The sequence below is a fragment of the Sinohyriopsis cumingii genome, chromosome 9, assembly GCF_028554795.1.
Source record: "Sinohyriopsis cumingii isolate HCF-2022 chromosome 9, ASM2855479v2, whole genome shotgun sequence".
In the NCBI taxonomy this organism is placed as follows: Eukaryota; Metazoa; Mollusca; class Bivalvia; order Unionida; family Unionidae; genus Sinohyriopsis; species Sinohyriopsis cumingii.
In genome coordinates, this window is record NC_142969.1 from 57,163,003 (window position 1) to 57,177,935 (window position 14,933).

The window sequence follows — 14,933 nt, forward strand, 5'->3', positions numbered from 1 at the left end:
GAGCTCTTTCTAATCTACATATCCATCTACATGTATTATTTACATATATACTTTTATGTAACATTGTATGCGATAAAAGGGTTGTAAATTGCTGACAGAGAACAAAGGAAATAAAAGTTTCAGTGAATATTAATACTATTTTGCTCATGTTGGGATATTATGTTTGCGGCAAGCTCAAATTTACCAAGGGAAATTTATAAATCCCTCTGTGTGTGTGTGTGTGTGTGTGTGTGTGTGTGTGTTTGTGTGTGTATATATATATAACCTGGTCAGTGGAAAGTATTTCCTTATTTAAACTGAACATTCAAGTCATATAAAAATAAAATTGTTGGACAATCAAATTTCAGATGCATATGAAAGGGAGACATATTAGAGAGGAGACAAAGAGGAACATGTTTATTAACAAAGAGGCATACTTGTATCAGTATTTTTCAAAACAAAAGAACACAGTTTTGTTAACACTATTTAGGATGTCATTTTAAAAATAAAGAACAAAGAGAGCCTTTGCTCATAGAAGTATTCTATATTAAATAAAAGATCATATATGAAATTAATAGAACATATCACAGTTTTATGTAGGTTTTTCAGTGATCTAGAAAATGGGGGGGGGGGCCAGAAAGGGCAGAAGGGAGGGTATTAGATGCATCCCTTTATTCTATAGTGTTTGAGTACTGTGTGCTAAATATGTCAAATTTTGAAGGATTATTTAAAAATATGAACTGCTGTATACAAATTTATTTTGGAAATATCACAAAATGTGGCATTGTAGTTGTTTTGTTTATTAGGAATCGGTGAACAATTTATTATCAGAAATGATAAAGAGGAGGAACGTCTTCATTAATGAAATGTGGAATAATTAAATAATTAAGAGGAATATAAGAGGAATTATCTTGACAAGGGACAGTCATTGTTAGTGGGAATAAATGTCTCTTGACAGCCAAAACATATATAGAACATAATTGTTTGATATAATTGCCATATGAAATGCATTCAGTTTGTAATTGTAGAACTATTTTTGTTAACTTATCAGATCATATAATTTTTGTTAACTTATCACATCATATAAAAGAATGACAGCAAAACACAAAATTGGATGCCATTAAACAAGTATTTAATTAAATCTAAAATATTGTACCCAAAATAATTCAGTCAAGAGGCTTGCTTAGGTCAAAATAAATGGAAACTCTGTGAAGTAAAGCTTGATTAAATAAGACACAATTATACATGTATGTTGAAATAATCACCAGAAGTAACTTTATAAAAATGAAGCCATATAATCAGTGGATAAATTATTTTATTTGCTTAAAGTAATTTAAATGCATATTTTGTCCACTAGCATCTGTGACAGAAAATCATTACTTTAATTTTCCCTCTTTCACTAAAAGATTTACTTACAAAGTTATGTTACACCTGCTGCTGATTGATATCTCTTGATTTCACAAGCTGTCATGTTGTCTTTTTCAGTTCTCAAACTTTAAAATTACTTGTTTGTATTATATTCTGTATTATATATTGTTATGAGTCTATGCTCTTAAAGTAAGTAACAGAAAAAGAAAAAAACCTTAAATATACATAACAATATTTTATTATGCTGTATATAACGTATTCTTTGACTCTAAAAGCAGACACAGTTTCTGTTAAGCAAAACCATGAAACTGAAACTTGAATGCTGTGTTGAATATACTTCACTATATTTTTATTCGTGTTCTATGATCAGTGTTAACATTAAGCAGGTTATTCTTAGACCAATATGGAATTTATTTTTACCTTCTCTATATCCCTTACTATTGAAAAAGTATGATGTTATCTTTGTTTTATCTTTATATGACTTTTCTATGCTGAAAATGGTTGCCAGAATTTTCAAAATCATAAAATCCACTATTCTACCCTCACATTATCAATGTAGAAGCACCTTGAAATGTCTTCATGGTAGCAGTAATTACTGCAGATTGAAAATAAAAGTTTTAGAAAAATCTTACAAAACCTGGGGTAGGATAGCTTAGCAATCGAGCTTGAAATAAATATTTATATATTTAACAATATTAATGGTTTTTAAAATGTAAAGGGCTTTTTCACTCATTGTGGCACTCTTGTGCTTCCATTTTCTTGTCAAATTCGACAAACTATGAATTATAATGATCAACAAGTGATTTAAGTATTTCATTTGTATATTTTATCTGCTGATTAGTATTACAAATAGCAAGTAAATGTTTTTTAAATTTGAAATCCATATTATTTAGAAATTGGTCATATCTTTTTGCTGACATTGTGGATATTAAGGTAAGATGTGAACACGACAGTAAGTTATTTTTAGCATATAGCCTCCTTCCAAAGTTTGAAGTTTGCTCTGATATTCATCATTTTTGGTTTCAAAGGTGCAGTAACGGTTAAAGCTTGCATGGGACTTGGGGATTGCAATTTAAAAAGAATTAATTTTGCCCCTGTTTATTTATCATATAAATGGCTTGTATAGATGGTTGAAATAAGCAGTTGTAGATGTCTTCTAAAGTATGTTCTTACAACCACTTATGAAATCCCATCATCATACTCAAATTTTGCACTGCACTGCAGTGAAATAGCTTACAGACTTTGACCATACAAGGCTATCCTCACTTTGATTTTGATCTACAAAAAAAATTGGTCAACTATAAATAGGTCAGGAAATATTTTTATATTTGGAGTTGGGTCTTTTAAAGTTATAAAGAGTATTTACATTGGATTGCACACAATTGTCTTGCTAATGGACAATACTCTGGCAAAATCAAAAACAGGCTAGTCTTACATTTCAAGGTGAGAGTCAAAAACTTGCCTTAAAAGGCCAGAATAACTATTCCACTGAGTAAAAAGACTGTGATCCATAGCATTGCCAGAATGAAACAGAAGTCAAGTATAAAACCCACACTGGACTGTTTCAAATGAAATAGCTAACAGCATATCCATTGCTGCAGTGTGGAAATTTAGTAATTTTGAAATGGTGTAATGTGCCTTTTATTCAGCATGTGCTTTACATATCAAAAACTGTATCTGTCTATAACCAGTCTATAAAAAAGAGGTTAGCCTGCATTATGACTACCTATTAGTTTGACCTGTTCAAGACCAATATCACAGTCTGGTTAGCAAAGAGGTTAGCCTTCATTAGAGCTACGTATTGGTTTTGACCTGTTTAATATCAGCGTCCTTAAGTTCTTACCCTGTTCTTACCCTGAATAAGACAACTGTCTTATAAATTGAATAATTGTAGCAGAAACACTGGGATACAAAATTTACTTAGATCTGAGCTCTGTTTTCTAGCATATGTTTGCTTAATATTTAATTTGTCAGACACATGTGCATGTACTTTACAAATGTTTGTGTCATAGGTTAGTTAAAAGCCTTAATATCATCAGTGCTTAGTGGTAAATTTTTTCTTTCTTTCTTGTAGGATGCCTGGTATGTAATACTGTGTGATAAATTCAGAAATGAACGTCGAGGTATTGGATCTGGAATTGAAACACCACGAAGACGACCTTCTGCTCCAGGCAGGTTGATGAAGCAGCCCTCTCAAAGTCCTAGACCCCTGGTACCAAAAAGTGAAGAATCTCAACAGGTTGCTGCTTTTATACCATTCTTATTTGCCATAAATTTGACATATTTTTAAAATTTCATAGTGTTAGGACTGGTGGGCCTGGAGTCAGGATAATGTGACTGGGTGGGACATGATGCCACATGTCTGCGACATGGTTCCCCAGTGCTAGACATCACTATAAACTGCCACACTGCAGACATAGTAGTATGACTGAAAAATTGTTAAAACTATGTTTAAAAATCCAAATCGCACACATTTAATTGTAGTTATCCCCTTACTTTAGCAGGTGAGAAATTGTGATACTTTCCATCAATCCATTCCTCTGTTTGTAACCACAATTGGTCCAAAAACCATTGGGTGGACATTCACCAAACTTGGTACAAAAGTTGCCAATGTGGTGGCCATCTATGAGACGTGTGTGATTTTTGGATTACTCCTATGAGGTACCTGAGATGGGGTTGTTGGTCAGATACAGAATTGCAATTACAATGACATTTTTTTACCAAACTATTTACATGCACTTGTAGGAGGAGGACAAATATCTTTTAGTGGATATTTGGATTATGACCTCAAGGTCACATTCCAGCAACGGGAGTGTGATTTGGGGATTTGACCCAAAAGTCAAAGTCCAGAGTGAGGAATGCAGTTTGGAAGGGTAAGGCGTTAATAAAAAGTGTTTATAGTGGGGGTTTGCATTGAGCCTTAGATATGCCTCCTGTTTAAAATTATAAGTAATTATGCATTATTTCTCCTTGAATACGTTCTCCAATCACATTATGTTAGGAATATTAGCCTGCTACTTCGCAAATCCAGCCCAACAAAAGACGAAAATTATCTATTCTTGACTATCTCATATAAACAATGGGTAATAACCTTTGTCCGTTATCTCCCCTTGCCAGCACCAGGTGTTGCTAGTCTTTAGTTATGCCGCTGTACCAGTCAGTAACATTGTACAGTTTATCCTCTGACAATCCAAGCCATTTTTTGTGTTCTTTTTCGCTTGCTTAGTTTTTTTATGGAGTTGGTCTTGGCAAGTTATTTACATGCTACATTGCTAACTTCTGCTTTGTTTTTACCTTTTGTATGCTGTTTCAGTAGAAGGTCAAGTAAATGTATGAATGCATAACTTCTAAGAATAGACCTTAAGTTACTAATGCGACGTTGTCTTTTTAGATTACTTTGTTAGTAACCTTGAGTATGTGTGTGTGTATGTATATACATATATATATATATATATATATATATATATATATATATATATATATATATATATATATATATATATATATATATAATAGCAAGTAATATGATGAATGACTGATTTATGCTTTGCTTTCCCTTCTTGTGTTCTAAATGCTATAATGCAACTTCAGACCATGCAAGTCTACCATGACTCTTGTTTTGTTTTGTATATACTATGTGTACATGGTCTGTAATTTGTGGTCAGGGAAACTCTTGGCTTCGGTATTAGTTAGTTGGTAACATACTAATTTGCTAATCTACACTTTGTTTTCTGTTCTTATGTTATATCATGTGTTATATCTCCTTAATACATGAATGCACTTTTAAAGCAATAGTCCACATGGAATTGAATGGAAGGAAAGACAGAATAAGTCAGGAAAGACAACCTACATATCATTGTTGACAATACCGACTCATTGGAGAATGTTTCTCATATTTTAGGCATCATTACTCCCACATGTCCAAGCAGGGTTTTGGGGACTTGTGGGACTGTATGTCAGGACTCATTGGATTCACTGCCTTTTACTACCACACCATTACCGGCTGTCTGGCCATCAAGTACGGGAGACCTTTTGAGAAGCCTACCCAGCCAACTAGTTTATCACTTGCTTTTACAACTCAATGGGGCAGTATTTCCCAATTTTAGGCATCCCAGTTGGTGTAATCATGTCTGAGCATGGTCTTCAGGTCTATAAGTCTGGACATATTTGGTTTGTACCAGATCCATTGTACCAGTGCAAAATAAACCTCACTATTGCCAACCATCCAGATGTTCCGACACAGGAACCTGTTCATTGAATCTAAGGGGATCTTACTGATAGACCTGTAAGTGTAACCGTACCATCTCCAAAATACCCTTACTATGACAGAGATTTCAATGAAAAATCTGTCCATCCGAGCCCTTGAAGCAGCTGGTACTAGTGATAGCTGGACCATCTTGTATACCACCAACTTTCAGGCTAACCATTCATCGGGCAATCCGGTTTGCAGTGCCAGACTAACATATATTCATTGCTCGTCCACAAGGGAGAGCTAGTGACTTTTTCATAGGGAAGGAATTGAGTCTTCTAGTATGTCTTCTCCAGAGCTGCAGTTGTGCAATCAAACCCAGTCTGGGCCTCATCATACAGTTAGCGAGGAAAATCCTTCAAATCAACCATACTTCACATCAGATATGACCTTGGGATGGACTGAAGTATAGCTTTCAAGTTGCCATTGAGGGCATTACATTTATAAGGTGTTGGCTGCTTCAGAATGCCCTCCACCCCCTACCACTGCTCAGGACTACAATGCCATAGAATCGGTACATCTCGAGGATGAGAAAGAGACACTGTCCTTCAGTTCCTTTCTCAGTCAGCTAGACTTAAGGCAAAAAATGCTGATCACGCAGCACTTGACCAGCTATTATGTATCTGTTTGATAAGGCAGACACAATGTGCTCCATGCTGTCATAGCTGGTTCAGGATGTTATTGCACCTTCTTCACTGTTGGATTTGGCCTCATTGGTGGACCATTGCAGTGGCCTAGTGGTTAGAGTGTCCACTATGGATGTGAGAGGTCATTGGTTTGAACCCCAGCCAAGTCATAGCAAAGACTTATAAAAATAGTACTAACAGCTACCTCGCTAGGCATGCAACATTAAGAGGTTAGTGTTAGGACTGGTCAGACTGGTGTCAGGATAATGTGACTGAATGGGACATCATGCTAAATATCTGTGGCATGATGCCCTAGTGCTAGACATCACTGTAAACTGCCACACTCCAGACATCGTAGCAATATAACTGAAAAATTGTTAAAGCTATGTTAAAAATCCAAATCACACACACACGTGCTCAAATATTATTTTATAAGTAACATCAATAATTTATCTCAGTCATTAATCCAGTAATCCTAAATATGAATAAGTGTAGGACAAGATTAGAGTGAAAGGTATATCCATTGTATGAAAATCATAGTTTCACATATCTGGCTCATGATGGTGAATTGAATTCAGAAGTTTATAATGTTAAAATTCCCAAAAAGGCTACTCCAATGTTTCATAAGGGATGAGCAGAAATTTCATAATTATTTGCAGTGTTATTGGTGAGGAAATTACGTAACCAGTTACTAATACTTGTTCTTCAGTCATTATCTAGGTAATTGCTAATACTTGTTCTTCAGTCATTATCTAGGTAATTGCTAATACTTGTTCTTCAGTCATTATCTAGGTAATTGCTAATACTTGTTCTTCAGTCATTATCTAGGTAATTGCTAATACTTGTTCTTCAGTCATTATCTAGGTAATTGCTAATACTTGACCATCAGTTGTTATCCACATAATCATTGCAGTTCTACTTTACATCATCATAGAATACTAAGGCATAATGACTTAAAAGTAAAACAATGCATTTTGTTTGGATATTGTAAGCAGAAGAAAAAACAACACATACCAAGATCTGCCATCACATTATGCATTGGCTGATGAGGGTTGTGGAAAACCAGTGTGATTTCAATAATTTTGCCATGCTGAAGCAATTTGCTCACCACTATTGCCATTTCGTTATGATTTTGATAAGAGGGGTCTGTAATGTTCAACCCGTGCAAATTTTATGAATTTTTAAATACAGATTCAGCTTATTCTATAGTTTCTCAAATTTTCTTGGGGCACCTGTTTCCATGGATTTCGTTATGGCCCCAAACCATAAATTTTTGGACCCAAGAAAAAAATTAACTGGCAGAAGTACAGAAATCCCTGATCCCCATTCCATTTTCTTTTTTATACATTCTTAGTGATATGCAAAGCTATTTGATTAAATCAGCTTCATCACTGTAATCTGGTAAACAAATATTAGCTCTTGAGTGCGTGGGGTTTTTTTGTAACCTCACACAAAAAAATTATGAAGCATTTTATATTATTTTAATGAACATGTACATATGCAGAATCTGGTAACTGGCATTTCCACTCAGTGCCTAAACTGATAGATTGTGACATAAGTTGGTAAGGATAGAGAGAAACAAGAAAAGGCAAGAATTAGTCAAGCACTTGTATTACTAAAATGAAGGAAAGAATAGTTAATGACATTAGTATAGGAAAATTATCACTGCTATTACTAAAATGAATGAAAGACTTGTTAATGACATTAGTATCAGAAAATTAGCACTGCTATTACTAAAATGAAGGAGAGACTAGTTAATGACATTAGTATCTGAAAATTAGCACTGGTATTACTAAAATGAAGGAAAGACTAGTTAATGATGTTAATATCAGAAAATTAGCACTGGTATTACTAAAATGAAGGAAAGACTAGTTAATGATGTTAGCATCAGAAAATTAGCACTGGTATTACTAAAATGAAGGAAAGACTAGTTAATGACATTAGTATCAGAAAATTAGCACTGGTATTACTAAAATGAAGGAAAGACTAGTTAATGACTTTAGTATCAGAAAATTAGCACTGGTATTACTAAAATGAAGGAAAGACTTGTTAATGACATTAGTATCAGAAAATTAGCACTGGTATTACTAAAATGAAGGAAAGACTAGTTAATGACATTAGTATCAGAAAATTAGCGCTGGTATTACTAAAATGAAGGAAAGACTAGTTAATGACATTAGTATCAGAAAATTAGCACTTGTATTACTAAAATGAAGGAAAGACAAGTTAATGACATTAGTATCAGAAAATTAGCACTGGTATTACTAAAATGAAGGAAAGACAAGTTAATGACATTAGTATCAGAAAATTAGCACTGGTATTACTAAAATGAAGAAAAGACTTGTTAATGACATTAGTATAGATTTAATACTGATTCAGATTGGTCCTTGATTCAGGTAAATTGACCATCAAAAAATTAAAACCTCCTGAAAGCAAGTCTCATTTTATCCATACATGTTTCATCAAAATGAACTAGATTGTAATTGTTGCACAGTTACTAATTAAACTTGATGTGAAAACCGTGACTATGGTACAATACTGATGCTCACACTTCACTGGGATTTTTTTCAGAAAAAAACCCACTAAATTTACTTAGGGTCAATGCAGTCTCTGCCATGTCACCTCTGTCCACATGGGTTCAAGTCCTGGACTTGGCCAGTGTGAGAAAGTTTGCCAGCACCTTCCCATGGGTCAGTGGTTCTTGGGGTTTTCTTGGGCTCTTCCTCCACTAGTCATAACTGGCCACAATGAATGGTCTATCATGTGCTGAAAATGGCATTAAGCCAAACAGACAACAAGAAAAACATATTTTTGAATGAGCTGTAATTATCCATTCAGCATGAATTGGTTGATGATGGGGTTACAAGGTCCTCTAACACAGTACATTGATTGTTCACAAGTGACACATCTCTCATCAGTCGTACCAGTTGTGTTAATTCTTCTTTGTAGTCTTATTTTTTAGTCAGTCTAGTGGTTGAAGTTGGTCTGTACGTGAGCAGGCACAAACAAAGGTATGATTTCATTGTCAGTTTAGTTAGCATCTTTGCACTTTGATGAATACATCAAATGTTGCCACTGCCTGCTAACTGCATTGTGCAAGGGACAACTGGTCATGTATTTTGTTCACAGTGTGGAATGTTTAAATTATCCTAACAGAGGGGGCTCTAAGTTGAATTTTAAGACTCTTAAGCCACAGTGTTAATGCCATAATCATCATAAATTTCTGATGGTTATGGTTTATGGACAGTGGATTAAATAAGAGCTGGCTTAGTGTTGTTGACTGCATTGCTCTATTTGATGTTGAGCACTCGGATGATAGCACTATAGTGATAGATCTTTACAGGCATTTGATTTGTGCTCATACAAGTCATAGTATTGTTTTGAACGATTCAAGTGACTGCAATTTGTTGTTGGCACAGTTTTATTCTTTTGAATTCTTTATTTGGGGTTTTTAGAGAGATTAATCCACAAAATTGAATGCGTACAAATATGCAAACATTGACAGGCAAATCCATTAATTTAAGTACCCACAAAAATGTCTGTCTTTTTTACAAAATCATGTCATTGAGACCCACGAAACTAAATGAAACCGTAGTATGTTAGTGATAATTGGTGACAGTACTTTTTCCCACATTGGAGAATTATTCAGTTAAGAGTAGAACAAGAAAATGAACACCCACCTATAAACGTGGAATTAATTTTGAATTGTTTGAATCCTTAATTATGTAAAAATATCAACATTTCACAAGTGATCAACTTTACTGTAAACTAAACATATATACTTGCTTTGTAAGTTCAAGGTATTTTATGTCACACTATAACACACGTGACACCCTAGCACCCATTTTCTTCAAGTTGAAACTATGTGAAAATGAATTCACTCACTGATTTTCTATTTCTTCATGAAAGTCTATGTGCATTGGGCCCTCTAATAAACATAAATGCAACAACAACATTATAATTTCAATTTTTGACAGAAGTCCATCATGGCAGTCACCAATTCTGGAGAACTACTCATGTGGGATCATTAGCATGAGCGATGTTTGTATTACCTGTCAGATGAGCAATGTTATGTAATAACAAACTGTTTACCATCTATTGACAAATTTAAATTGATTTTGTTTTCAGTGGCTGTCAGGTACCAGTTACCAGGGGGAGGTCATGTCACCAGCATCAGAATCTGGTTCCCAAGGAAACCTAGATTCTCCACAGGTATAATCAAAACTGATGGAATGGCTGTCAAAATTTGCATGGTGCTTAAATGGGCAAGGAAAATTATGAATGTAGTATAGTTATTTAGCATTGTCCCCATAACATGTACCTCTCAGCATTTCATAGGGATGTAAGGCATTGGTTTAACGCCATGTGTGTGATTGTCTAAATGTATTTAATTTTATTAGAAACTTGATCTTCAGGCCTTTCACTAAGGCAGATGAGATTGTGCTACAATTCTTGCTGCATTTCCTACATGAAATATCAAAAAAGGTTTTTTCTCCAGTCCATAAAAAGTTACCAGTAATGACATTTCATTATCAAAATGTTTACTTTTTTTATGCCAACAGCATGAATATAGTAGGGGCATATATAGTGTTAAGGTTGTCCAATCCATCCAGTTGTTTGGTTGGCTGTTTTTTCACAGCACTGATGAATGTAATTACATACATGTGCATGTCCTGCGATTCTTGTGTGTGCAACTACTACTACATCTTTCCAGAGACTGTCCTGAAACTTGGGATATATTATTGACAGGGAGTCGACAGTCTATTGTGACTAGTTCAACCAGTATTACAGCAAATTTTTGTTAAAAATGTCTTGCGTGTGCAACTAGTCCAAGTGAATTGCCCTGAAATTTTGCAGACATTTATTTAGAGTTAAACCTCTTTTTGTTGAAATTTATATATGATATATATATATGAATACTCTCATGCGTGCATGTAGTCCCACAGATGTATGTTAATTGTTCTGGTAGGCATTACTGACGGAAGGTCAACATTGATATAATAGTCTGTCATGATACTCGGATATGTTTTCCAGAGTTATCCCCATTTTGTATTAACTGTATATACCATATATGATAATTTCTGTGTGTGCAGTCAGTTCTCAGCTTTTCATGTATTACTCTGAAACTTGGCAGACATTATGGACTTCAGATGAATATGATTTAATCTGATAATTAAATATCTTCTGTTGCCATTCTCTTATTATTTTCTACGTCTATGTCTTTTGTTAAATTCAATTTAATTGCTCTTTTGCATGTTCATTACATAGATGATACATTCTGCCAGCATTGTTACTATTTTCTGCTATCACCACTCATTCAAGAAAAGATGAGAGGCAGAGGACTTCATTGTGCTACATACACATTATTATTTTTTGTGCTTTTTTTTAAAAATTTACTATTGTAATTTGTGTAAATAATTGCAGTAGTTAATTGTCAAATGTCATATTTGTTTTGCTTTTTTTTCTGAGCTGATCTTTTAGTGTAATTATGTATTATCATTTTATCTTTTCTGCCATTCACTCCCCATTTTTTGATATATATGTAAATGTTCTGAAGAAAAAAACAATTAGCATTTCATTTACTTCCAAACTTTTTTCAGACTTCTTCCTTTATTGATTTTATTGCCATTGTTTTATATTAAGTTTTCATGTTGATAAAAAAAATTCTTACATTTTGAAATGTTTAAGAATACTCAGAATGTTTCCTGTGCTCAAAATGCACTGATTAAACAAAAAAATTACAGAAAAATAAGTCAGCATTTCATAGTTTTTCTTCTGTAAGAATAGATTCATCATTAACAAAATATTAACTACAGTGACAAGGTTGTTTATTTTAAAAGGCTTTGTATTCTTTTTTTAACTTTTGAAATAAATATTTTAACAATTTTTATTTTTAAAATGTGAAAACCCAGCTTTAGCATGTGATTCCTTTAACCTGAACTGTAAGCTTCCACTTCCATGCTTTTAAAAAATATTGTACAAAAGTATTCTAGTACTCAGAAAAATGCATTTTACAGTGTCTTGTCACTGGAGGTAACTGATAATATTTAAGTAGATCTAGTTAACTAAAGAAACAACATTACCAAAATAATAATAGTATTTGAATGATAGAAGGAATCCTGGACATGTTTTACCCATTTCAAATGGGCTGCTAGATAATACAAGAAACTGCCTTTAACTAGTGTTAACATCACATTTTAAATGGTTTTAAATGTTTGGTTGGATTCTTCCCCCTTAGAGACTAGACAAAGTCAATTGGCACTCATTCAGCTAGTCAGAAATAGGAGGGTTGCCTTTTTTTCATGACTTTTGTCCACTGAAAGATTCACAATTCTATTAGAGGGGCTCGAACTTCAAAAAATGTCTTATCATCAGATGTAAAATGTGCATGATCTGTGGAAATTTATTCTTTATTTCTTCATTTCTTATTTTGGTATTTATTTAAGTATCTATTTTTCATCCATCATACTCTAATTCAAGTCATCGAGTTGAATTTAATAGGCTTAAATATTTTCTGATAATTAGGCCTCATTGAATAGTTTTATTGAAGTTTGCATTTAAAATTGTTTTACATACTCCAGTAGTATACAGGATTTGTTTTTATGGTTTTAATATGTATCTAAGCAATCTTTGCATTTCCCTGGAAAACTTTCTGAATGTAATGACTCATTTATTTTGTTTTTAATGCAGACATTTTTTAGCTCCTTTTTGATTAAAGTATATGGAAGCAGAGTTGTGTTAAAGAAAACTAGTTGTGTAAAATTTTGACAGCTGGTCACAACAGCTTGGCCAGTTGTTTAACAATTTGCCATGGATTTGTTCATCATAATTTCCTATTCTTGACAACATTGTGTGGGACAATTAAAAATGAAAGCTGCAAAATTTATTGTTAAGTTTTTCATGTACAAAAAGCAAATTCAGTTCAGTATTTGTAACTCACAAAGTGAGTGTCACACATATTCAGTTCTGCATTAAACTGTCTAAATTTTAGCTGCCCAAATTTAAGTTTTCAAGATTGAATAGAGAGGTCAGGAGGCAGAAAGCTCTAAATGGCATGTACATCTATCATAAACTAATGGAACAGTTGCGTTCCAGCATACACAAAATATTTTGTTTTCTGCTAAAGTGAAAAGCTGTCAACATTTAAATAATATACAAACTTAGAAAATATGCTTATATTGTTGGGAGAGGCAAGTTTTCATCAAGTTTTAACATAATCTTACAAAAATTATTACACTGTATGAGTTGCTTAACAGTTTTTTGTATGGTGATACAAAATTGGGCTCTCAAGAAGCAAATTTGTATGTGCATGCATTCTGGAATACAGCAACAAATAGGCTGGTGCAACTCTGACTATGAAAAGAAAGAATGTGTAAATTATTAATCATGAAAAATAAATCCAGTAGTTTTAGTTTTCATAAATTTAAGCTATTCCATTGAAATTGATCTGGACAAGGAGATATGTCTGTTTAGCTCTGCTGGTCATCAATTTAATGAAACATATGCTATGGCCTTTTTGTCCACTATTGTATAGCAACCAACCATTAATATGAGTTTTCATTGCCGATTCTCCTAAACTACTGGGAGGATTGTTACATAACTTTACAAACAAACTCAACCTGGGGTGTAGTTTGTCTTAAGTGAAAATGGTGCCAATCTCAAATCAAATATGGCCAGTGATCATCTTGAAAATCTTATCGCAACAGAAAATTACAAAACCATTCTGATTTCCAAGACAAGCCATCAATATTGTTGATTCCATTGATGAATCTGTGTCAAACTATCCATCTATCTACCCATATCTGTCTGTACTCTTTTAACTCTCTTCATTATGTTCTTGAGAATTGAGTTCAATCCCTTTTTTTTTTAATAAGGCATAGCATCCTATGCTATATTGTCACACAGTATATCTACAAACTTTATGAATGGCTTGCACATGTGGCAAGAAAGAACCCTATATATTTTGGAGGCATAAGGTTAAAGGTCATGGTCACAGTGACTGAAATAAGAAAAGTGGTTTCTGCATGGTACTTAAGTTCTCCACCATTTACAGTTACCAAACATTCAGGATGATTTTTGCTTTGAGTGACAAAGAATCCTATTGACTTTGAAGTCAGTGAGTAAGGTCACTGTGACTTAAAGAAGGAAAAATAACTCTAGTTCTCCACCATCAACAGTTACCAAGCTTCGTGGCTGGCTTGCACTAGATTGAACCCCATCGATGTTGACTACATAAGGTATATGTCACTTTGTGGATGGCTTGCACTAGGGGTAAGGTTGAGCCCCATCAATGCTGAATACAAAAGGTATATGTCAAGAATAAAATGGTTTCCTAACAGTAATATTAGTTCTGAATCACATATGTAGACTAACCGATCTGGTTGCCAAAGTGGTTAGAGCATCTGCCTCGGATACAGGAGGTCATGGGTTCAAACCCCAGCCAAGTCATACAAAAGATTATTTAAACAATGGCACTAGCAGCTGCCTCGCCAGATCCTCAGCATTATGAGGTTAGTGTTAGGACTGGTTGACCTGGTGTCAGGATAATGTGACTGGATGGGACATGATGCCACATGTCTGCAGCATGAAGCCTCAGTGCTAGACATCGTGATAAACTGCCACACTGCAGACATTGTAGTGATATGACTGAAAATATTTTGTACAGCTACATTAAAATTCCAAATCACATGCACACACACACACACATACAC

General features: G+C 34.0%; 2 protein-coding genes across 2 annotated transcripts in view; both read left to right on the forward strand.

The window, feature by feature from the left end:
* Window positions 1–14,933, forward strand: part of LOC149791874 (serine/threonine-protein kinase DCLK3-like) — a 427,773-nt gene that overhangs the window by 129,182 nt on the left and 283,658 nt on the right. The window lies entirely within an intron of this gene.
* The window catches only part of LOC149791876 (uncharacterized), a 59,266-nt gene that overhangs the window by 21,027 nt on the left and 23,306 nt on the right, over window positions 1–14,933 (forward strand). The window contains exons 6-7 of the mRNA XM_089970370.1: window positions 3,422–3,586; window positions 10,351–10,434. Coding sequence (XP_089826496.1) covers window positions 3,422–3,586; window positions 10,351–10,434 — 249 coding nt within the window. The remainder of the gene's footprint in view (window positions 1–3,421; window positions 3,587–10,350; window positions 10,435–14,933) is intronic.